At 43.3% G+C, this 25,499-nt stretch overlaps 1 protein-coding gene across 1 annotated transcript in view; it reads right to left on the bottom strand.

Annotated features, from left to right (window-relative positions):
• Positions 1–23,288, bottom strand: part of MAP4K4 (mitogen-activated protein kinase kinase kinase kinase 4) — a 180,378-nt gene extending 157,090 nt beyond the window's left edge. Inside the window, 2 exon segments of the mRNA XM_036262518.1 lie at positions 22,785–22,850; positions 23,170–23,288. Of these exon segments, the coding sequence (XP_036118411.1) occupies positions 22,785–22,850; positions 23,170–23,226 (123 nt within the window). The 5' untranslated portion in view covers positions 23,227–23,288.
• Between the last annotated feature and the right edge of the window lie 2,211 nt (positions 23,289–25,499).

A 25,499-nucleotide genomic window follows, 5' to 3' on the forward strand; every position in this document is an offset into this window, starting at 1 on the left:
ACATCAAACTAAAAAGCTTCTGCACAGCAAAAGAAACAACCATCAAAATGGAAAAGGAACCCACTATATGGAAGAGAATAACTGCCAATGATACATCAGATAAGGGGTTAATTTCCAAAATATATAGAGTACTCACACAACTCAATAAAAGGAAGACAAAGAACCCAATTAAAAAATGGGCAGAGAAACTAAAGAGATACCTCTCCAAACAGGACATACAAATGAAAAAAGGCTCAACATCACTAATCATCAGAGAGATGCAAATTAAAACAACAATGAGGTATCACCTCACACCTGTCAGAATGGACGCCATCAACAAATCATCAAACAAGTGTTGGTGAGGATGTGGAGAAAAGGGGACTCTAGTACACTGCTCCTGGTGGGAATGCAGACTGGTGCAGCCACTATGGAAAACAATATGGTGTTTCCTCAAAAAAGTAAAAATGGAACTGCCATTTGACCCAGTGATCCCACTTCTAGGAATATATCCTAAGAAGCCTGAAACACCAATCAGAAAGAATATATGTACCCCTATGTTCATAGCAGCACTATTTACAATAGTTAAGATCTGGAAACAGCCCAAGGGCCCATGAGTGGATAAAAACACTGTGGTACATGTACACAATGGAGTACTATGCAGCTATAAGAATGAAACATCTCTTATCCTTTAAGAAGACATGGAGGGACCTGGAAAGTATTATCCTAAGCAAAACGAGCCAAGCAGAGAAAGACAAGTATCACATGATCTCACTTATTTCTGGAATATAATAAACTAAACAAACTGATGAACAAAATAGACCCAGAGACATAGAAGTAAGGTATAGACTGACATTCCTCAGAAGGGGTGGAGGAGGGATAAACCACAGAACTTACATACATGCATACATAACCAATGGACATAAAAAACAAAACTGGGGATGGGGTAGGAGGGAATAGGAAGGAGAGAGTCAATGCAGGGGGAAAAATAGAAACATCTATAACAAAAAAAAATTAGTAATAAAAAAAATAAAAGATAAAAAGAAGAAAATGCTTGTGCGCATAACTGATAGACACGGACAACAAAGCTGGGGACAGGGTGGGGGGGATAGGGAGGAGAGTGTCAATGGGGAAAACAGGAGAAACATCTGTAACAAAAATTAATTAATAAATTTTAAAAAGGAAAGTATAAGAGGAGTATAAGAATAATAAATGTTAAACTAAACCTGCAAGACTTGATTATTTAGTATTTACATAGCACCTCACATTTCTAAGGTGCCTGAAAGTCACCAGTATTCTTACAGCAGCGCTCTGGGTTGGCTCTGTGTGTGTCTGCTCCCAGTTCTTCAAAGACCTTCAACGGCTCACTCCTGTCACAGGCCAGCCGAGCTCAAGGCTAACTGGACCGGAGGCTCCTGGATCGCCTGCGGTCTGGGGTGGGGCAGGGTGACTGAGGACAGGAACTTCTCATTCACCATTGTCAAACTGGAATACTGGGCTAGCAAAGCACACTTTTCCTTAGATGAAATATTTTAAGCATAATAAAGATTTTGGTTTAATAAAAACTTTTGAGCCCTGGCCGGTTTGGCTCAGCGGTTAGAGCATCGGCCTGCGGTCCGGAGAGACCCGGGTTCGGTTCCCGCTAAGGGCGCGTACCTCGGTTGCAGTTTGTCCCCGGCCCTGGTTGGTCGTGCGGGTGGCAGCCACTGGATGTGTCTCTTTCACGTCGATGTTTCTCTCTCTCTCTCTCCCTCTCTCCCTCCCACTCTATCTGTGCAAAAAATGGAAAAATGTCCTCAGGTGAGGATAAAAAAAATAAATAAATAAAAACTTTTGATGAATAAACCCTTGAAGTCCAAGGCAAACTATTTCTTAGTGGTTTATGGGCAGCGTCTTTAATCTTATCTCTCTATGTTGTTTTGACAACAATAGATTTGTTATCTCGGTATGTAATTTGTACATATTCTGGAATAGACTTTTACAGTGAAATTTTTATAAGAAATTAAAAAACTAATCTAGGTAGAGTTATTTTGTTTTTAGATATCTTGGCTTCCAAACGGTTCTCCTTCCTTAGGTCTTACTATTTCCTCTTCTATGTTACATGGTACTTACTGTATGGGGCCACTAACACCCTGAAAGCATCACCGACATTATCAAATTATTCCTCGTGCATCTGCAGACCGAGAGGATTAGAGAATATCTCTGGATGCTCCCTGGCAAATATGTATTTGGGAGAGAGGTACTCTCTATGTGATAGGACATGTGTATGAATAGATAAACACGAGTCTACAAAATTGTAAAGCTTTTAGTCAAGAGAGGAAAAGTCCCAATTCATTAAACTTTTGCCAACTGCAAGAAAAAGCTTCTTGAAAGTATGTACTAGGGTCAGTCATTAGTAAAAAGATGAGAGAAAAAGAGGTTCCTTTGAAAAACAAAGATAGAGGACTCACACTTCCCAATTTCAAAACAAAGAGACCAATGGCATAGAATTAAGAGCCCAGAGATTTTAAAAAGAAAAAAAAAAGTTCAGAAACCCTTACATTTAAGGTCAAGTGGTTTCTGGAAAGTGTACCAAACAACTGCATGGGCAAGAATAGTCCTTTCACCAAACAGTGCTGGGACAGCTGGACATCCACCTGCAGATGAGCCACATCACATGTAAAAATCAATGCAAAATAAATCAGAGAACATAAACCTAAGAGCTAAAAGTATAGAGTTTAAAAGAAAAGATAGGAGGAACTCTTCATGGCCTTGGCTTAGGCAGTGGTTTCTTAGATACAATGCCAAAAGCACAAGCAACAAAAGAAACAGATAAAAATGGACTTTTTCAAAATGAAAAGCTTTTGTGCTTCAAAGTACACCATCAAAAAAGTAAAAAGTCAGCCCCAAGAATGGGAGAAAAAAATTTGCAAGCCATGTATCTGGTAAGGACTTGCATCTAGAATACCTAAAGAAATACCGTTCTGGTGCACGGGGCACCAAAAAGGCTTGTGAAACCCGGCTGTGCACAAGATAGGTGTACAGAATGTGAAAAAGGAGTAAATAGAATAGAAGCTATACAGACGATTTCCCAGAACGAAACGGGAATTACAACTAAGATAAAGAAAGATCCTCGGAAAAAAGCAACAGAAAAGCAGCAGGACAGGATCATATAACCAGGGACACTGGTAGGATTTGAGGAGGCGCAAGAGGGTGCAGGCAGGGAGCCCAGTCTTAGCTGTCATCAGAGCCCTTGGAAAATAAAGACCAAGCCCACTCCACAGCCCAGAGAGCAGGGACAGAGCACTAAAATAGCCATAGCCACTCACCTGGGGGCTACAGCAGAAGGAGGGCAGACTGGGCTGGAACTCTGTGGGGACACCTGGAATTTGGAGGGCACTCAGAGTTTTTGCTGAGTTGTGGCCACAAAGGGTGGTCGCCAGAGTGCTCCTTCCCCCAGCTGTGAGGAAAAGCAGCAGCTCCCCAGCCCTCCCACCCACACCCACAGCTCAGAGATTCAGCCTTTCCCAGGTAATGCAAAAAAAATGAAAATTGAGGCTCATTAATAACCAGCATCTATCCCACCCTCTGAAAATCCTCTTATGCAGAAAAGCAGGGCTACATTCCAAGGAACTGAGTAACTGAGACTACTAGCCACCAAGAAAATACTAGAGAATAACTGAACCTTTCCTGGGCTTGCAAATCTACCCAGCAAAGAAAGACTGGACAGTGGAGTTTAACATGGGCCCACCCAGGCTCATACAAACCCATTAGAGGAGCCACAAACAGCAGACCACCAACACCCACAGGGAAAATTTGGGAGGCTCCAAAACCCACTGAGATAGCCAAAATGGTGAAACAAAGAAACAAATCCCAAATGAAAGAACAAGAGAACTCTATCGAAGATGAGATCAATGAAATGAGGCTAAGCATCAGAGGTAGAGTTCAGAGCCATGATCTTCAGGAAGCTCAGCAGCATGAGTAAGGATATCAGCACCATGAGTAAAGATATAGAAACAATGAAAACCAACCAAGTGGAAAATGAAGAATGACATAGCAGAAATTAAGAACACATCGGAAGGACTAACCAGCAGAGCAGAGGAAGCTGTGGACCAGATCAGTGAATTAGAAGAAAATGTAGAAAAAAATCAACCAAGCAGAAAACCAAAAGGAAAAAAACAATTAAAACACAGGAAGACAGCTTAAGAGAACTGTGGGACAACTGGCAACGTAATAACATTCACATCACAGGAGTCCCCAAAGAGGAAGAAAATGGGCAAGGGTTAAAGAATATATTTGAAGAAATAGTGACAGAAAACTTTCCTAACTTGGTGAAGGAAGAAGGCATTCAAGTTCAAGAAGCACAGAGAGCCCCAAGTAAGAAGAACCCAAACAGGCCCGCACCAAGACACATAGTAATTAAAATGCCAACAATTAAAGACAAAGAGATAATCCTAAAGGCAGCAGGAGATAAGTAACAGGTTACCTACAAAGGAAACCCCATAAGACTCTCGGCTGACTTCTCAACAAAAACACTACAGGCCAGAAGGGAGTGGCATGAAGTAATCAAGGTCATGAAAAACAAGGACCTGAATTCAAGACTACTCTATCCAGCAAGGCTATCATTCAAAATAGAAGGTCAAATAAAGAGCTTTCCAGACCAAAATGGCTAAGGGAATATATTAACACCAAACCAGCACTGTAAGATATGTTCAAAGGACTTCTGTAATTAGTACAAGACATAGGAAGAAAAATAGAACCACAATAAACAAAAATGGCAATAAACTAGTACATATCAATTATCACCTTAAATGTGAATGGTTTGAATGCTCTGACAAAAAGACACAGAGCAGCTGACTGGATAAAAAAGCATGACTCATATATATGTTGTTTACAACAGACCCACCCCACAACAAAACCTCACACAAAAAGGTTGAAAGTGAAGGGATGGAAAAAAATCTTTTCAAGGAAACGGAAAGCAAAAAAGAGACAGGATAGCAATACTCATATCTGATAAAGTATATTTCAAAATGAAGGCCATAACTAGAGACAAAGAAGGCCACTACATGATATTGAAAGGATCTATCCAACAGAAAGATAAAACCTTGGTATACATATATGCACCCAATATAGTAGCACCAACATATATTAAAAATCTTTTGGAGGACTTCAAAGAAGAAATCAACAGCAATAGAATAATAGCAGGGGACTTAAAACACCCTGCTGACATCACTGGATAGATCTTCTAGACAAAAAATTAACAGGGAAACATAGACTCTAAATGAAGCACTAGATCAAATGGATTTAATAGATATCTACAGAGAATTACACCCTAAAATTACAGAATTCACATTCTTCTCAAGTACACATGGGACATTCTCAAAGATAGACCACATGTTAGGGCAAGTCTCCACAAGTTCAAGAAGACTGAAATCACATCAAGTACCTTCTCAGATCACAATGGCATGAAACTAGAAATCAAGTGCAACAAGAACATGCAAAGACATTTGAAAACATGGAGGCTAAACAGCATGTTATTGAACAATGAATGGGTTACCATGGAGATTAAGGAAGAAATTTAAAACTTCCTGGAAACCAATAAAAATGAACACAAAACAATACAAAATCTATGGGATGCAGTGAAAGCAGTTCTGAGAGTGAAGTTCATGGCACAAGAAGCAAGAAAAATTTCTAATTGACTATCTACCCTCACAACATAAAGAACCAGAAAGCAAACTGAAAGAACACCCAAGAGCAAGTGGAAGGAAGGAAATAGTAAAGATCAGAGTAGAAATAAATGACATGGAGACCATAAAAACAATTCAAAGGTTCTTCGAAAAGATAAACAAGATTGATGTACCCTTAGCTAGACCCACCAAGAAACAAAGAGAACCCAAATACACAAAATCAGAAATGAAAGGGGAGAAATAATAAGTGACACCACCCGAAATACAAAGCATTGTTAAATATTATGAGCAATTATATGGCAACAAACTCGACAATCTAAGCAAAATGGACAAATTTCTAGTAATACATAGTTCCCCAAAATGGGACCAGGAGGAGATAGAAAACGTAAACAAACCAATAACAACAAAAGAAATTAAAGATGTAATCAAGACTCTCCCAGCAAACAAAAGCCCAGGCCCGGATGGCTTCATGGGAGAATTTTACCGAACATTCAAAGACAAACTAATACCCATTCTCCTCAAACTATTTCAAAATATCCAAGAAGAGGAAGACTTCCAAACTCGTTTTGAGGCCAGCATAATTCTAATTACAAAACCAGAAAAAGAGAGTACAAAGAAAGAAAACTACAGGCCAATATCCCTGATGAACATAGATGCCAAAATCCTAAACAAAATACTAGCAAAACGGATGCAGCAATACATCAAATAAATTATTCACCATGACCAAGTGGGATTCATCCCAGGAAGGCTGGTACAATATTCACAAATCAATAAATGTGATACACCACATAAACAAAATGAAAGATAAAAATCATATGATCATATCAATAGATGCTGAAAAAGCATTCGACAAAATCCAGCATCCATTTCTGATAAAAAGGCTCGGCAATCTGAGAATAGAGGGATCATATCTCAACATAATAAAGGCCATATATGAAAGACCTATAGCCAACATCCTACTCAATGGGCAGAAACTAAAAGCATTTCCCTTAAGAACAAGACAAGGATGCCCACTTTTGCCACTCTTATTTAACATAGTACTGCAAGTCTTAGCCACAGCAATCACACATGAAAAAAAGGTAAAAGGGATCCAAAGTAAAAAGGAGGAATTGAAACTGTCATTATTTGCAAATGATATGATACCATACGTAGAAAACCCCAAAGACTCCATCAAAAATTTACTAGACTTAACAAATGTATTTGGCAAAATAGCAGAATACAAAATTAACGTCAAAAAACTGATGGCATTCTTATACACTAAGGATGTACTCACAGAAAGAATAACTAAAAAAAAAAATCCCATTTAACATCGCGGTAAAAAAATTAAGATACCTAGGAATAAACTTAACCAAAGAAATAAAGGACCTATTCGCAGAAAACTACAGGTCATTGAAAAAACAAATAGAGGAAGATATAAAAAAGTAGAAGCATCTACCTTGTTCATGGATTTGAAGAATTAACATCATTAAAATGTCTATATTACCTAAAGCACTCTATAGATTCAATGCAATCCCCATCAAAATACCAACGACATACTTCACAGAACTACAACAAATACTTCAAAAGTTCATGGAATGAAAAAAGACCTCGAATAACCACAGCAATCTTGAAAAAGAAGAACAAAGTTGGAGGGATCACATTATCAGATTTCAGGTTATATTACAAAGCCACTGTAATCAAAACAGCCTGGTACTGGCACAATAACAGGCAGATAGATCTATGGAGCATAACAGAGAACCCAGAAATGAACCCAAGGCAATATGCTCAATTAATATTTGACAAAGGTGACAAGAGCATACAGTGAAGTAAAGACAGCCTTTTTAATAAGTGGTGTTGGGAAAATTGGACAGCTACATGCCAAAAAATGAAACTAGACCTTCACCTTACACCATACACAAGAATAAACTTAAAATGGATAAAAGTCTTAAATGTGACTCATGAATCCATAAAAATCTTAGAAGAAAATGTAGGCAACAAAATTTCAGACATCATACACAGCAGAATGATCACTGATACATCACCTAAGGCAACAGAAACAAAGGGAAAAATGAACACATGGGACTACATCAAACTAAAAAGCTTCTGCACAGCAAAAGAAACAACCATCAAAATGGAAAGGCAACCCACTGTATGGGAGAGCATAACTGCCAATGATATATCAGATAAGGGGTTAATTTCCAAAATATATAGAGTGCTCATACAACTCAACAAAAAGAAGACAAAGAACCCAATTAAAAAATGGGCATTGGAACTAAAGAGAGACCTCTCCAAACAGGACATACAAATGGCTAAGAGATATATAAAGAAATGCTCAACATCACTAATCATCAGAGAGATGCAAATTAAAACAACAATGAGATATCATCTCACACCTGTCAGAATGGCCACCATCAACAAATCATCAAACAACAAGTGTTGGCAAGGGTGTGGAGAAAAGGGGACTCTAGTGCACTGCTGGTGGGAATGCAGACTGGTGCAGCCACTAAGGAAAACAATATAGTGTTACCTCAAAAAATTAAAAACTGATCTGCCATTTGACCTAGTGATCCCACTTCTAGGAATATACCCTAAGAAGCCTGAAACGCCAATCAGAAAGAATAAATGCACCCCCACATTCGTAGCAGCACTATTTACAGTAACTAAGATCTGGAAACAGCCCAAATGTCTATGAGTAGACGAAAGGTTTAAAAAGCTGTGGTATATATACACAATGGAGTACTATTCAGCTGTAAGAAAGAAAGATCTCTTATCCTTTGAGACGACATGGAGGGACCTGGAAAGTATTATCCTAAGCGAAACAAGCCAAACAGAGAAAGACAAGTTTCATATGATCTCACTTATTTGTGGAATGTAATGAACATAACAGTCTGAGGAGTGGGGTAATCCCAGAGACGTGGAAGTGGGGTACAGACTGACAATCCCCAGAAGAAGGGGTGGTGGGGGAGAGATAAACCACAGAACTTATATGCATATATGCATGAACAATGGACATGGACAACAAAGCTGGGGACCGGGCGGGGATGGAGGGGGAGGGGAGAATCAGTAGGGGAAAAAGGAGAAGCATCTGTAACAAAAATAAAATAAATAAATAAATAAATAAATAAATAAATAAATAAATAAATAAATAAATAAATAAATATCTTTGGGAGAAAAATAAAGAATGAAATACCAGCCCTGGCAGGTTTGGTCTCAGTGGTTAGAGCGTCAGCCTATAGACCAAAGGGTCATGGGTTTGATTTCCCAGTCAAAGGCACATGCCTGGGTTGTAGGTTTGATCCCCGACCCCAACCAGAGCCGTGTGGGAGACAACCAATCGATGTGTCCCTCTCACACTGATGCTTCTCTCTCTGCCTCCCTCTCTTCCACTCTACCTAAAAATTAATGGAAAAATATCCTCAGGTGAGGGTTAACAAAAAAAAAAAAGAATGAAGTTACCCATAGATACTACAACATGGATGAACCTTGAAAACATGATAAATGAAATAAGTCAGTCACAAAACCCATATGGTTGATTCTATTCATAGGAAATGCCCAGAACAGGTGAACCCGGAGACAGAAAGCAGATAAGGGGAGGCAGTAATAAACAGGATGACTGGGGTATGGGCTTTCTTCTTTACAATGATTGTGTTCTGAAATGCAGCTACGACGGCACAACTCTGTGAATATACTAAAAGCCACTGAATTACACACTTTAAATGGGTAAATAGTGTGATATTTAAATGACATCACAATAAACCATTTTTTAAATTTTTTTATTGATCAATTTTAGAGAGAAGGAGTAAGGGGAAGAAAAGGGGAGGGTGAGAGGCGGGGAGAGAAAGAGACATTGATTTGTTGCTCTACTTATTTATGCATTCGTTGGTTGCTTCTTGTATGTGCCATGCCCAGGAATCAAACCTGCAACCATGGCACATCAGAACAAGGCTCTAACCAACTGAGCTACAATAAACCACTTTTTAATGGTGTTTTTAAAATCCAAGGTTGTTCTCCTCTTACTCTCTACTACTCCCATCAAAAAAGGGGGAGGGGTCCTGGCCAGTGTGGCCCAGTCTGCTGGGCAGTGTCTCATGTACTGAAGGGTTACGGGTTCAATTCCCAGTCAAGGGCTCATACCTGGGTTGCAGGTTCGAGCCCCCTTGCCCTGATCAGGGTGTGTGTGAAGGAGGCAACCGATCGATGTGTCTCACATTGATGTTTCTCTCCCTCTCTCTCTCTCAACCTCCCTTCCTCTCTCCCTCCCTCACACTCTTTTTAAAAATCAATGGAAAAACTATCCTAGGATGAGAATTAACAACAACAACAAAACACAATGTCTGAGATAAAAAGTACACTAGATGGGTTAATGGCAGAGTCAACACTGAAGAAAAAAAAAGATAAGTTAGCATAAGCATAGCAAAGTAAACTAGCCAAAATGCAGCCTCCAGGGGCCTCATGAACTGTGCCGGGAGTGCCCCAATGTGAACTCGGGGAAGGGAGATGAAGGAAGAAACTGAAGTAGTGACTACAATTTTTCCAAATTTGTCGAACCTTCTCACTGAACCCACAGTTCCACAAAGCTCACAAACCCAGAGCACAAGAAACATGAAGAAAAACACACCAAGACACATCACAACCAAACTGCTCAGAGCCACGGGAAAGGAAACCTTAGAAGCAGTCAGGAAAAACACAAGTGGTGTACAAAGGAACCGACGACAGCACATTTCTCAGGAGAAGCAACGCAAGCAACAAGACAGTGGAATGACGTCTCTAAAACACCGAGAGAAAAGCATACCTGCCAACACTGAAAGCACCAATAACAAGTTTTCACACATACAAAACCAGCAGTCCTATACTATAAAAAGTGATCAAATCGATCCTTCAGGAAGGAAACCATGACACCAGATGAAGTACGATCTATGTAAGAAGTGCAGAGCACCAGAAACAGCCTCACAGGTGCCGACACTGGGGTTTCCCTTACTATTTACATCTTTTTTAAAGACAGTTAACTGTTTAAACAAAAATAATACCAACATATTTTGAGATGTATGACATATATAAAAGTAAAAGACATAACAAAAATACTGTAAGATCAGGTAGGGAGAAGAGGAAGTGATACTACTGTGATGTTCTTACATATGAAGATATAGTATATATCATTTGATAGTAAACTGTGACAAGTTAAAAGTGTGCTATAAACCCTAAAGCAACCTACAAAATAGCTAATAAGCCAGAAAATGGAATCATAAAAACCACTCAGTTAATCCAAAAGAAAGCAGAAGAAAGGGGGAAAGACGAACTACTGATGAAAAGAAAATCCTCAACAGAAAGAGCCAGAAAGAAATAAAACAAAATAAAGGTCAAGAAAATCCTATAGGCCCTGGCCAGGTGGCCCAGTGATTGGAGCGTTGTCCCCTACACCAAAAAGGTTGTGGATTTGATTCCCAGTTAGGGCACATACGCAGGTTGCGGGTTTGATCCCCATTTGGGGTGCTTATGGGAGGCCACAGATCAATCAACGTTTCTCTCTCTCCCTCGCCTCTTCCTCTCTCTAAAATTAGTAAACATATCCTCGGGTAGGACTCTTTTCTTAAATCCTATATCTACCATTTTAAATCACTTTTTTCATATAAGTAAAAAGGAGAATATACATTTTCAACTGAGTGGCAAACTAATTCAACCTTGGTGTTGATAACTGACAGAGGCCTTGTTTACACAAAGCAAAACAAAAGTAATGTCACACCTTCCACAGCTGGCAAAGCCTTTTTGCCAGTGTTATTAGAGAAAAGTTAGAAATATTTCATGTGATACTAAATTTTTTCAAAAAAGCCCACAAAGCCATTTTACTCAGTAGGCTTAGAAAAGTATCTTTTGTCTTTATTATCAAATGCCCAGCCAGTGTGGCTCAGTGGACTGAGCCCCATCTCGTGGACTGAGAGGTCCCAGTTAGATTCCCAGTCAGGGCACATGCCCAGGTCGTGGGCTCCATCCCGAGCAGGGGGCGCGCAGGAGGCAGCTGATCGATGTTTCTCACATCTGTGTTTCCATCTCTCTCTCTAAAAAAACAAAATCAATAAAAACATTTTTTTTTTAAAAAAAGTAAATATATAGTACCTAAAAAGAAATGCAAAACTTCACCTTTTCAATCATTTCTTTGTATACCTAAACTCCAGAAATGTATTAAAAACAGTTTGAGCGCTGGCCGGTTTGGCTCAGAGATTGGGCTCACGGACCAATGAGTCGCGGGTTCGATTCCTGTCAAGGGCACTCCCTGGGCTGCCGTTGGTCCCGGCTCCTGTAGGGTCGAGCGGGAGGCAGCACTCGATGCGTCCCTCCCCCTCCCTCTCTGTCTGAACCACAGGAGACATGCCCTCGGGTGAGGATAAGAAAGGGGTCAGCACAAAGCTGCACAGCAGCACTGCCATCTCACAAGTGTGGCCTCCAGGCCCAAGGCCCAGGAGAGCAGCACGGAACCAGGTCCTCTCTCCCCAGGGCCTACTGGGCACCACGGGACGTACTCTGGGCCACTCAGCCACCAAGCCTCCCAGACAGGATCCCAGACGTTGTTCAGAGGACACCCCGAGGTCTGATGAGAGCTCCTTGTCCACGCACCTCTCTGGGGATGCCAAGGGGACCCTGTGGGTAACTGCAGGAGACTCGAAACGGCAACCAACACCAGCAGCGCAGACAAGGCGTCCGAGGCCTCGCGAGGGACAGGTGCTGAGGCCAACGGAAAGGGTCGCAATTACCACAATCAGTGAGCCACCCCATATCCCAAGCTCCTTAACCGAGACGAGCAGTCTGCTTCCACTACAGCCGACCGTGCTCCCCACCGCGCACCTCACCCAGGACTTAAACCGCAAGCTTCCCTGTGGATGCCACGTCCCCATTAGTAGGTCCAGGGGGCTGCCCACTGCCCGGGCCCTGCCCTCCACACAGGCTGCCCTCTCCAGCCGCTTGCTCCCCCGGGGGCTGCCTGCTCTCCGCCCGCGTCACGGCACAGACCCCTCTGCGTTCAGCCCCGGAGTAACAAGCGACCAGAGGAACCAGGCCCCGTGGAGCAGGAGGAAACACCACAGGCAGAGGGGCTCGGACCAGACACTAGCCCTAAAGTCACTAAGAGGACAGAGCTGAACGTCCACACATGGTTTCTGGAAACTTAGGGAAGAAACGAGAATGGATATGAGAGAGCGGGCAAAAGCAGGTTTCCAGCGGTGAGCACATGAAACAGTTTATTTATTAATGAGTCTTCTTTTCCATATGAACAGCTGTAAGCCTACTTCTGCCCCCTGAATGGACAGCACGGAGAGCAGGGATGCTCCAGTAGGCCGACTTCCGCCAGGAAAGGCCAGCAGGCGCCGCAGCGGTGAGGGCCGCTCCGCCAACGCTCAGGCCGTGCTGAGTGCCTAAGCCGGGATCCCAATCAACTGTGTGTCCCTTGGGTGCCCTAACTCAGGTAATATCAGTCTTGACTTGAGATCTCAAAACTATACAGTCATAAAACTACACAGCATTACCTACAGAGGGTCGCAGAAAAACCGAATGGCCAACAGGTTGTCAACAGTATCCTATTATCATAGCAGGTACGAATGAATGAGCTAAGTACAAGAATTTTCCAAAAGTGCACTACTGTTCAATTTAATTAGATTTTATCTGCACACAGGAAGTCCCTAATAAAGAATCATAAAAGTGCTTCAGAATAAAAGATTAAAAACAATACTGTGAAAGGCATACTTGAAGTGAATCAAATGAGTAACTGTATTTTCCCATATGTAACATAACAAATCCTTCATTTAACTTGGTGTACATCTTTTCAACCAAAGAGAATAGATTTTGTTTTGTTTTTCTTCTAAATGCCTTCTGCCTGCAATAAAGGAAAACTCCAGTCTTTGGCATCATTGTGGCAAGCGGCTGGCTATTACACAATGGAGTCCCCAAAAAGTGTGAGAAGGAAAAACTGGTTTGGCCTAGTTCCTGATACCAATGACTTCACTGACCTCACTGATAATACACAGTTAGTCTGCATAGGGATAAGAAACTGCATTCACAGTTAGGTTAAAGCAATGACTTACACTCACAGGATGACTAACAACAAGGGTGGGAAGGCAGAGGCTTCCGAGAAGCACAGACCGTGGGCACGCAGGGTCACAGCACCCAAAGGCACTCAGTTACGCTGGTGAGAAATGGGGAGACCCAGGCAGAGAAAGTTCCACTCTCTCTCCCTTCTACATAAGACTGAGGTGCAGTCGCATCAAGCAGCTGCTCTGCACAAGTCGGGGATGCCAGGCCAAACACCTGCTCAACAGTCAAAATTAGAAACTGCAATACCATCAACTGGTGAACTGAGAGACAGAACACAGCTTCATATCCACACTCTGGAAACTACTCAGCAATAAAAAAGGAACAAGCTACCACACTTAACAGTACAATGAACCTCAAAAATATGATGCAAAGTGAAAGAAAACAGACACCGGAGACCACATATTATATGATTGCATTTATATGAAATGTTCCAAAAGGCAAATTTATAGAGACAGGATTAGTGGTTGTCTGGAACTCTGGCTTGGAACAAGGATTAACTGTAAATGAGGATCTTGCTAAGGTGATGAAAGAGTTCGAACACTGATTTGGGGTGATGGCTGTACCACTCAGTAAATTTACTAAAAATCACTCATGTAAGTTTGCAATGAGTGAATTTCATGATACATAAACTATACCTCCACAAACTGCTTAAAATAACAAAAACTAATCTGTTGAAGAAACTTCTAACTCTCTCGAAGGTTGTGCAAAGCGGCAGCAAGCCTGGTGACCGCACTGCCTTGCCCCCGCCTCCTGCCCCTCCCCTCAGCCTGTCTCCCTGGGCATCCCAAAGCTGGTGCCAGCGAGGTCAAGCTCTAAGGGCACGGCTTTACTCCTGATCTGTCTTTTGTCGTTGCTGTGGCTGTTTTGTTAGTTACTGTTCTGGATGAAAAGTAGCAAACATTTGAGCAAAACCAAAAAATTTTAAAATCAAAGATACGACTTCCAGTTAACTTCTAGGTTGGTGGACTGATCACAGAATTCATAGGGGTTAATTCCCATAAAAATGATAATACAGTAAGCAGAGGAATAAAGAAATACAGGGGAAGAGATGACAGCAGAGATCATTTCTATCACATTTTGACAACTAAAACAAGGGTGGAGTGGTAATCCAGTTGGCGAGGAGGAAACGGTCACGGCCGCAGCGGGTGCTGAGGACACCCAATGTGAGGCGCTCTGTCCCACAGAACCCGGAGAAGGTCATCATTGGGAAGCAACTGATACCAATACCATATAAGGTTAAAATCAGAGCTGTTATTTAGTGACTGGGGCCCAGGTGCCCTGTCTCAACTCAAACAGTCTGGTGACCACCCCACATCACTCCACACCCACAAGGAACCAGGGGGTTAGTCACTTCCGAAACAGGAGGAGACATGCTCCAGATGAGAGGACACAAGGCAACATCCTGGGACATGGGGCAGAAGAGTGAGCGTATCAGACCGCTGGCTCTCCAGGCCCCTTTCTCTGCCCTGAACCCCAGAACTCCAATAAACAGACGCAGAGTCCCCAAACAGGAAAGCCTCCAAGTATTCCTCTTAGAGAAATGACCTCAAAAAGGCCTACAAATATTTCAAAGTGAGGTTCCTAATCTATGAGAATGTAACTCATCCCCACCTGTGGTTCCCACACTGAAGAACCACCCGCCGCGCCTCCTGCCCCTGCACACTGAGCCTCCAGCTCATTCCCAGTGGCTCACTTTAAATATAAGCAGAGCTATGGACCTCCAGGCATTTGAGGAAAATCTTCAGCATTAAAGACAAAGACCGAAATAACAGAAAAAATTAAATGTGGGCAAAACAGGGGGAAAATGCAGGAGCACAAGAAAACCAACCAAACGAAACTATCTACACTCAACGTCCTCAGAGATGAGGACACAGGCAGGAAGAACGGAACCGTGCATGGCGCTCTGAACCCAAACTCCAGTGGGAGCACTAAACTGTACAGTCAGAGCCGTCTCATAACAGCCAAGCAAAAAAAAACAAAACAAAACACCAACATCCGACAGAAGAAAAGACAGGAAATATCAAAGAAGTGACTACAATAGGACTTCCAGAAAGAGAAAGCAAAGAAGTTGGAGGGGATGACAAAACATTTTCGCAGGGGAAAAAAAGCATCTTCAGATTTTAAAAAATTAACCAAGTACTTGGAACAGCAGTTGACAACAGGACACACCCATAAACTCTAATACCAGCAATGAAGAGGTGCCCTAAAAGCTTCCCAAAAGAAGTTTAAAATGGGTCACAAACAACAGAGCAATATATTCAGAATTCCAAGAAAAAAAGATATTTAACCTAGAAGACTGTCCACCATACAGCTAGCATACAAATCCCATAACAAAGACATTTCAGCCGTCCAAGGGCTTAAAGCTTTACAGTCCACGCGCCTTTCTTATAAAGCCCTCGGAGGACGTGCTTCCGGAAGGCAAGGGAGCCAACCAACAGACTGTGGTGTCCAGGAACCGAGGTGTTCCAGTCAATAGCTACGCACCAGGTCTAGGGGCAACCATACCCTGGCCAGCTGTGAGATAGCTCTAGGGAGAAAAAAGGTAGAATCAACAGGTTATCTAAAATACTAAATCATCTGACTTATGTAAGCATTAGGAAAAACTGTTGAAAAAGGTTTAACTCTGCCAGGCATTGGTGTATCTTTTAGGGCACTGGAGGGGGATGTAAGTCCTGGTACACAGAAAACTAAGCCAATGAAAAAAGACAGCAACACGAGGCGGCGGGGGGTGTGAGGGGGGTGTTTAAAAAAAGAAATGTAATCATATTAGACTGCTTGGCTCAGAGATAAATGGTATTTACATAGTCATAATAATATAAACAATTATCATTTTAACCCAAAATTATGATACTTACTCATTTAAAGGAGGAGATGAGTGTAAGAGCTAAATCTTCAACTACCACAGAGCTACACTCTCAGCTCAACAATACTGTTAAAAGAAGTCAACAATATATAAAACTGGTGAATCAAGAAAAAGCCTCATAAGCATGTAATTTAGAAATAGGGCAGTGCATTTCAGTGCACTAAAAGCAATGAAAACAGGGAATCGGACAACTGGTTCTGACATAAGAATTTCAGTATCACGAAACTTAACTATGTACATTCATACCTTTGATAAGTTTTTTAAAGCTCTACTTATCATATAATAAAAATAAAGCTTCTAACTCATAATGTAGAAGTGTTTTTTCTTTTAATTATTTAAATGTAGTAGAATAGTCTGTCAATATTTGGCCATACTTGAGCTAGTTACAATGCCCCAGAATCAAAGGCACAGGAAGCACAAAGCTGTCAGCAGCAAATGCTGGCTCCCTATTCCCCAGGGTGGGAGAACACCTGCTGCGTGTGGACAATGGCCCCCAATTCTCCAGCTCCCTAATGGAACAGACCAACCCCAGAGCTCTCAGAAGAAATATATGCACCCTATGTTCATAGCAGCACTCTTTACAATAGCTACGATCTGGAAACAGCCCAAGTGCCTATCAATAGATGAGTGGATAAAAAAAAGCTGTGATACATTCACACAATGGAGTACTATGCAGCTGTAAGAAAGAAAGATCTCTTATCCTTTGAGACGACGTGGAGGGACCTGGAGAGTATTATGCTGAACAAAATAAGCCAGTCAGAAAAAGACAAATATCACATGATCTCACTCATTTGTGGAATATAATGAACAAAATAAGCTGAAGAACAACACAGATCCAGAGACAGGGAAGTAGGGAACAGACTGACCAACCTCAGAGGGAAGGGGCTGGGAGCATGGGGAGGAAAGAGATAAACCAAGGAACTTGTATGCACAGATGTACAACCAGTGGACACAGACAACAGGGCAGTGAAGGTGGCGGGGGAATGGGAAGGAGACTGTCAATGGGGTGAAAAGGAGGAATATCTGTAATATTTTCAACGATAAAAATAAAATTTTTAAAAAGAGTAAAATACAAATTATGATTAGTTAATATTAACATTTTAAGTCAAAATCATTTCAACAGGCCAAAAAGAACGTGGAGACAGAAACTGACAAATACACAGAGATTCTCAGGACCCTCAGACTCCTGGTCTGAGCCCAATAAAGACTGTTGATTTCTCCATGGGGGAAAAAAAAAAAAGTTTCATAATTCACCTATATTACTTTTATAATAGATGACAAACCAAAATTTTTTTTAAATCTTTGCTCTTCCAGGAAATATACATATATCCAATATGTGGGGTTTTTTTTAAAAAAAAAAAAAAAGGCAAAATGCAAGTTTGCAGCCATGCAAGCAAATGAATATTTATTTATCTTAAAATTTCAAGCAATAAGAATAAAAACCCATTAGCAGCAGGGCTTCACCTGGTAGTTACTGGTAGTTAGATGCTCCTGACTTAGCTTAGCTCCAAAACAGTCTTTAGAAGTTTGGAGCTGATATTTCTTAAGAGCTACACACCAACATGCCTTCAGCAGGACTGGCTTCCTCCAACCTCACCCAAGTCCAGAATCCTCCCAGCATGAAGGACTCTGTCTCAGAACAAGTCCGCACATGCCATTCAGCAGATCAACACTTCTCCTGATGAAAACATCTACTTCTACAAAATTTGTTTTGCCCTGTTGAGGCAAAACATGTCCAGTTAAGAACAAAAGATGCTACACTTACAAGATAACATTTGGAGAACCTCTCACAACAGATGAACTGCTTGCTTCAAAACGTTAGACTCAAGATTTTAAAAGCTACACAATTTATATAGCACTTTTTGGGTGTGCAATGGAAAGTGATTTTAGCACTTGCACAACTCCCGAGGCTCCTCCTAATCCAGGGGGACAGCACTGCACCCATTTAAAGGGCCACACCAAGCCTGCAGAGAATGAGTGAATCCACCAAGTTCAGTGGAGCCCCAAAACCCACCCCCACTCTTGTTCTCCACCACATGGCCACCACCCCTTCACCTGCTCTCTTCTGGACCGTTGTCCTAGGCCAATCATTGTTCCTGTTTCTTCCCAAAACATCATCTGATCAAATCTCCTTCTCGCAGGGACCCCAGTCCCAACAAACTTCAATGGCTCCTCAATGCTCAAAAAATGACATCCCTCCTCAAATCATGCACAAATAACCTCTCCCCAAGATGCCCACTGCTCCCTAACCCTCCTGTCATTTTCAAAGATCACCCTCAGCGTTGCTGCCACACTCCCCTCCCCACCTTTCTGCAGTGAATGAGGGAGACAGCATGAGCACAGTGCCCGCAGGGGGCTGGGGGACATGGGGGGGGCAGCCTCGCAGTGCTGGCTCTGCTCACATCACCAGGCCTGGTGCTCTCCTCAGCCTCCAAGAGGGGGTCAGATGGGATCCAGAGGTTCAGTCCCTCCCGGCAGTGAGCTGACTCCAGACCCAGCTCTGAACCCCTCAACTCCCTGCCCCTCCTGCGGAACCTTCCCAGACACCGCACTTGCCTTCCCCGGGTCAGACAGCTTGGAGCACCAGCCACAGGACGCTCACATGTGCAGAATGACAGCATCACCCCAAGAAAAACAGTAAGGGTCAAAATATTTAAAATAATAAAATCCAACGTAACATAAAAGGAATTTTGATTTATTATTTCTGGGTTTTATTTTTTAAGCTATCACTTTCACCCTTTGACGAAAATAATTAAAAATTCGCTATACTGTATTTACTCAACGTGCACAAGGTCATCCTAGAGACACCGCTTTTATAAGTTTGTGGTATTATGAGTCAAACCTTGTAAACAGAAATTCACAACTTTTTAAAGGTTTAATGTATACAGGTGTCCTTCCCTATAAGCCCTCAAACACCTAAGGCAAAAATTAAACTTCTGAGATAAACCAAAGAACTTATATAAATGTATGCATAACCAGTGGATAGAGACAACAATGTTTGGGGGAGGGGGCAGGATAGGGTAGAGGGTGTCTGCAGGGAGGAAAAAGGAGAAACATCTGTAACAAAAATAAATGTTTTAAAAATTTTTTAATAAAATAAAATAAGTTTCTCTTAATAGAATATATCCTGTGTTTCATGTTTCAACTCCTTTTTTTAAGATAAAGGTATACACTGTTCAACTATACCCACATGATTTTTTAAATTTATTTATTTATTTTGTTAATCCTCACCCAAGGATACTTTTTCCATTGATTTTTAGAACAAGTGGAAGGAAGGGAGGGGGAGAGAGAGAGAGAGAGAGAGAGAGAAGCATCGCTGTGAAAGAGACACATGGACTGGTTGCCTCCCACACTTGCCCTGACTGGGTTGGGGGATTGAACCTGCAACCCAGGTACGTGCCCTTGACTGGGAATCGAACTCAAGATCCTTTAGTGCTCTAACCACCGAACCACACCGGCCAGGGCTTATTATTTCTTTAGAGGTAGAGAAAATTATAAACTATTTTGCAAAAAGGCCATTTTCACAGAACATATAAAAACTCCCTCTTTCTATTAATTCACTTCACATACAGTCCTCTTAAAATAAGCAAATATCACTATAACATAAAAAGTTCATAGAACAAAATGAAAGAAAGAAAAACTTAACAATGAAATAAATTAAGACTATGGGTTGTTCATCTTATAGGTGTTTCACCTGAAATTGCTTTAAGAAAAAAATAATTTCTTTATAAACAGTCACAAATATTTTCCAAACTCTGATGTTATTCACACTGATGGATGTTCAGCTGCAATAAACAAATGCTAGTGTTAATAATCTAATCCCAAAACCACTATATGCAAATCACGCCAACAAATATCCTAAACAAATTCCTATACATAATAAATAGTTCCAGAAAGCACACATTTGAAGGGAGAAGAAATGCAGATGTTAACTGTTTCTGCTATCTCCACCATCACTAAGACTTAAACTTCCCAGTTCATAAATATTAACGAATTTCTGTGATAGTAAGAAAACATGCAGGAAACAATCAGGAAAATGTTAACACTGACTATCTGACACTAAGGAATTAATTTTTTAGGTGTGAGAATGGCACTGTGATTATCTAAAAAACAAAAAAGATACATCCTGAAGTGTTTATGGGTAAAAAGGTTAAGATAACAGAAGGGAAGAAGACCACAGATACCAGATTAGTCACGTGCTGGTAACTGTTAAACTAAGTGAGTAATCTATTCTCTCTCCTTGTATATGTTAAAATTTACCAAAATAATAAAATAGAACTGCTGGTGAGCAAAACCTCAGGCACTATTTTGTTCCTGAGAGTATGCCTCTTTTGCACTGGTCTTTTAATTCATTAAGTCTGCATAATTTGAGAATTTCTCCTCAATTGTACAAACTTTGTAGTCAGAGAGTTGTGTCACTGCCAAGTATCCCAACTACTTCCCAAAAGCAGGGCTCCGCAAATCTATTTCAAAAGCTTGGGGGAAGGGGGTAAAACCAAAGAGGAAATGAGGAGCGGTAAAAACTTAATGAACCTGCCAGGCTGCCACAAAGAACTCCCACCTCTTAAAACCAATTAACACACATTCAGGTTTCATTCTTTCTTTTTTCTTATGGGTTAAAAGCAGACTGTTGGCTTCTGGTTTACTTCACTTCCCTTCACACCATACTGACCCAAGAAGATACAAACAACCCAACCACTGTGTAACCAGGTCAAAAACAAGCTTTGGCTAACTCACTTGGAAGAGTATACTCACCACTTAGATTTGGCCAGAAAAACTGGGTTAGAAAAAACCGACTGTTGGTTACACAAACACGGGGGCTCGGGGCAAGTCTTTAAGCCAGTTACCAGGCCACTCACTCAGTGAGTTGCAACACAACCTTTTCCAAAAATTTCCAAAGGCTTCCAAATTCAGTTGAGCCCAGCAGGCTGATTTAACAGGGCTCCCTTTCGAATTCAAAAATCTGGCCTCTGCCCAGGCCCAACAGTTAAACAACAAAACACAGGCTAATTCACTTGAGATCACCTAAGAATACTGACTCAAGTTCAGACCACAGGCCAGGGGAAGTTGGGGCTGGGGAGAGGGGTTCAAGTGACAGACAAACCCTATTCATAAAGCAGCAGACAGACAATAGGATCCACACTTAATTTGGCCTAAGAAAATGTGTACAGTCAGCTTCCAAACCCCCTCCTCCATTTTCAATGAAACAATGATAATTCTTCATGGTGAGCCACAAAGCCCTGCTTCAGAAGGTCTTTCTCTATCCCAACCTTGTGCCCACTCCAACAGCTGGAAAACACCCTCAATGCAGATAACTTTTAGAAATTGTTTAGTAATAAGAAACAAAGCATGACATGAAGAACTTAACATTGTGCTTCAAGCGTTCAAGGCCTGCGCCTCCATTACCTACAGCTATTTCATAACCTCTAGAATGTGCATGGGTGAAATTATCAGCAATGCTAGCCACATCAGGTGTCTGCTATTCAGGGCAGGCTGTCTCCAGATCTGTTCTTTATATGTGTGGTTGGGGGGGGGGGGGGTTTTAGAAAAAGAGAAAGGCCTGGGGTGGGTGTAAAAACTGGGCATCTTGCTTAGTCCTAGCTCTCCCTCATTTCTGTTTCAATTACACACCTGTCAAACAGGTTATTCCTGGAATTCAGATTCTATAATCCTCACATGCAATTTCTTCCTGCTCCTGTTGCCCAAACACACGCCCCTCCCTTCTTCCCCAAAATGTGTATCCATCAGTAGAATGACGTATGGTCGAGTTACAGTGTCACGAACTCTGCACCTCGAGCCCTTGGCAAGCACTGTAAAGAGGAAACATGATGACAATTTTCAAGAAGGCCAAGGCAGTGGTTTAGGATAATCATAGACAAGGCCTGCCTGTTCTGAATTTTAATTAACACACACACTCAGAAGGCCAGATTTGGAAAAAACAACAAAATGAAGGTTGTCTTCTGAAAAAATGTCTTCCCGTTGTATTACAGTGCGTGCCTGAGAGTGTGGTAGTTTCCTTATCTCAAAGCCAGGAAACGAGGTCTTCTCAGGCCAGTCTGAGCAGGGGCTGTTTCAAGGCAGACGGCCTGCAAGGAGAAGCCCCTGTCCCAACTTCGGCCGAGCGGCGCGGCCTGCGGTCGGCAGCGCGCCTGTCACCAGCCTGGACCCCGACAAGAAGTTTCGACATGCCACGGGAAACAAAGAAGGCGCCTCACACCGACCTTATAGACTTGTCCGTAGGTGCCATTTCCAACCACTTCCACCAGCTCAAAAATCCCAGCAGGATCCTAGGCAAGAAGGAGGGAGGGGTTACCATCTGAGCACAACAATGAACCGGAGAAGCGGGGCAGCAGCAGAGAAAGGGCGGCTTCGGAGGTGGGCTCCGCCGGGCGCGGCGCCCCGGGGCCGGGCCGAGCCGGGCCGGGCCGGGCCGGGCCGGGCGGGGGCGGCGGCGGGGGTCCCGCCCCGGCCCGCGCAGGCCGACACCAGCAGACAAAGGGGCCGCCGCGCCCGCGGCTCTGCCCGCGGCGGCGCCCGAGCTCCGGCGGCCCAGGGCGCGGCCCCCGCGGCCCGCGCGCCCACGGCCGGCCCGCGGCGGCCACTCACCCGCAGGGAGGAGAGGTCGATGTCCACCAGACTTTTGGCCGGGGAGTCGTTCGCCATTGTCCCGGCTGCCGCCCGACGCCGGTGTCAGGCTGACGCTCCCGAGGGCTGCACCGTCTCCGCCTGCGAGGCCGGGCGCGGGCGGCGGGCGCGGCGGACGGAGCGTGCGCGGGGCGGCGGCGGCGCTCACACCATGGCGCTCGGGCCCCGCGCCCGCGCCGCGCGCCTGCAGACGGGCCCGAGCTGGGGCCGCGGCGCCGCCGGGAGTGCAGCGAGTGAGCGCGAGGCCGCGAGACAAAGCTGCCCGGGCGGTGGGGGCGGAGCGGGTCGGAGGCGGGAGGAGGCGGCGGCGAGGGAGGAGGCGGCGCGGGACTCCGAAAACATATTCCGCGGAGAGAGAAAACAGCTCCCCCTTTCCTGCTCCGGCAGGAAGGACGGGCGGAAACGCGCTCCCACCGCAGCCCCGCCCGAGGGCGCGGGGCGACCGCCCGCGTGGCGTGAATGTGCACCGGGGTGGGGCCGAACAATGGCCGGCCGGCCCGCCGCGCCCTCCCGGCGGCCGCAGGCGGAGAAGACGGCCCGGGGCGGCCGCGCTCGGCGCCGAGGCCGGGAGGACGCCCCTGCCTCGCACGGGCAGTGCCCACATGTCCGCAGGCAGCCGGACCCTGCTCATCTCGGGGAGAGGCTGTGGCCGGCCCGCTCCTCGGGACGCGAAACGGGTGTACCTATTCACGGGGTGGGGGGCGGTCCTCCCTTTCTCCTCACGCCCCCTTACCCCATCCTCTTCCCCGCCACCGGCTCCTCTACCCTCAAGACCCTCGTTTCTGATTTCCCTACACGGTTTTCTTGTCCTTGCTCTTCCTTTCCAGGCCAACTTTGTGACCCGGTTGTAGTTGAGGGGTTCGCTGAGCATTCCTTGCCTGCCAAGTCCCAAAGCCGTGGGTGGAAACAGTTTCCAAAACAACTCCTCTAAATGCCTTGTGCTGAGTTACCTAGCTCGGGTGAGTCTTGTCTGGGGTCATCCGCACTGACCCAGGTTTTGTGCCTGGAGACCACGAAGGATCAAAAATGAACAGGCATCTTCCAGCAACTGTGGAAGCCTGTGAGTGGGTAGACCATTTAGCCCTATCAACCAAGAATTTGTTTTCCTTTTAACCAATTTTAGTTCTATTAACCAAGAATTTTTACTGGATGAACAATTTCAGTGGCTCCCTTACCATTTCACAACAGGTTCTCAAACCTAAGTGCAGGGAATCACCAGGAGGGGTTGTAAAAGCACTGATAGCTGACCCCACCTCCAGAGATTCTGAGTCTGCAGGTCTGGGATAGGCCTAAGAATTTGCATTTCTAACAAGTCATTAGAAGATGCTAACATTGCTGTTACGGGGATCACACTTCTAGACCAGGAGCTTAACAGGCCTTCATAATTAGCCTTCACAAATATCACTGTCATCATCATCTACCAAGTCTTGCTTTACATACAGTACCCAACTTAATCCCTCCTGCAGCCCAGAAGTGATGTTATCCTTATTTAAGAGAAAACCAGTGTACTGAAAGATAAGGGATGTCACTAAATTCCTTAAAAGCATAGCCTGGAAGTGGAACAGGTCAGCCTATTCCCAAAAATCAAAGTCTGTGATTCAGCCAAGTGAATTTTCTGCGCAGAATATGTTTAGCACTCTCCTGCCTCTCAACAGTTTGGTTTCCAAGATTTTCGACTATGAGAATCCCTAGTAAGGCTAAAATACATTCAGGAGCTCCTGGAATCCATAGATTAGGAAAATCATAGTAAGCAAAGTGTTCCTATGAATTTCATAGTGCTTTTAAATGATTTTGTTTCTTAATTTATCAACAGCACTGGCGTTATCTTTGAGTATAAATTAAATAATTTACTTAGAGAGTAGACTGGTGCATTTGTAAACTTTCAGGCCATATTATTAGTAATAATATGTTAATAGTGTTTATTATTCATGATAGATAACATGTATTGGGTCCAGACAATGTGTTGAATCCTTTACATGCAATATTTTATTCTTCTTCACATTAACCCCAAATAGTAAGAACTCTTATTTTTCCCACTTTCCACATTAGGAAACCAACATCTAAAGAAGTTAATTGACTTGGTTGGTGTGCATAGTTGAAGCCTATGGACAAATGCTGGGCCCCTACCCTCCACAGGATCACAGCCTCAACTCTAAACTCATGACTTGAGTCCTGCCTCAGACCAGTCCCTTCTCTGCCTAGCCAAATTCTCTCCATTACGTCAAACTCTACTCAGAAACCATCTCTTCCTCCTCCTTGCAAGCTTTCTGCCTCTCTCCTATGCTGCTATT

The sequence above is a fragment of the Molossus molossus genome, unplaced genomic scaffold (genome assembly GCF_014108415.1).
Source record: "Molossus molossus isolate mMolMol1 unplaced genomic scaffold, mMolMol1.p scaffold_m16_p_15, whole genome shotgun sequence".
NCBI classification, from domain to species: Eukaryota; Metazoa; Chordata; class Mammalia; order Chiroptera; family Molossidae; genus Molossus; species Molossus molossus.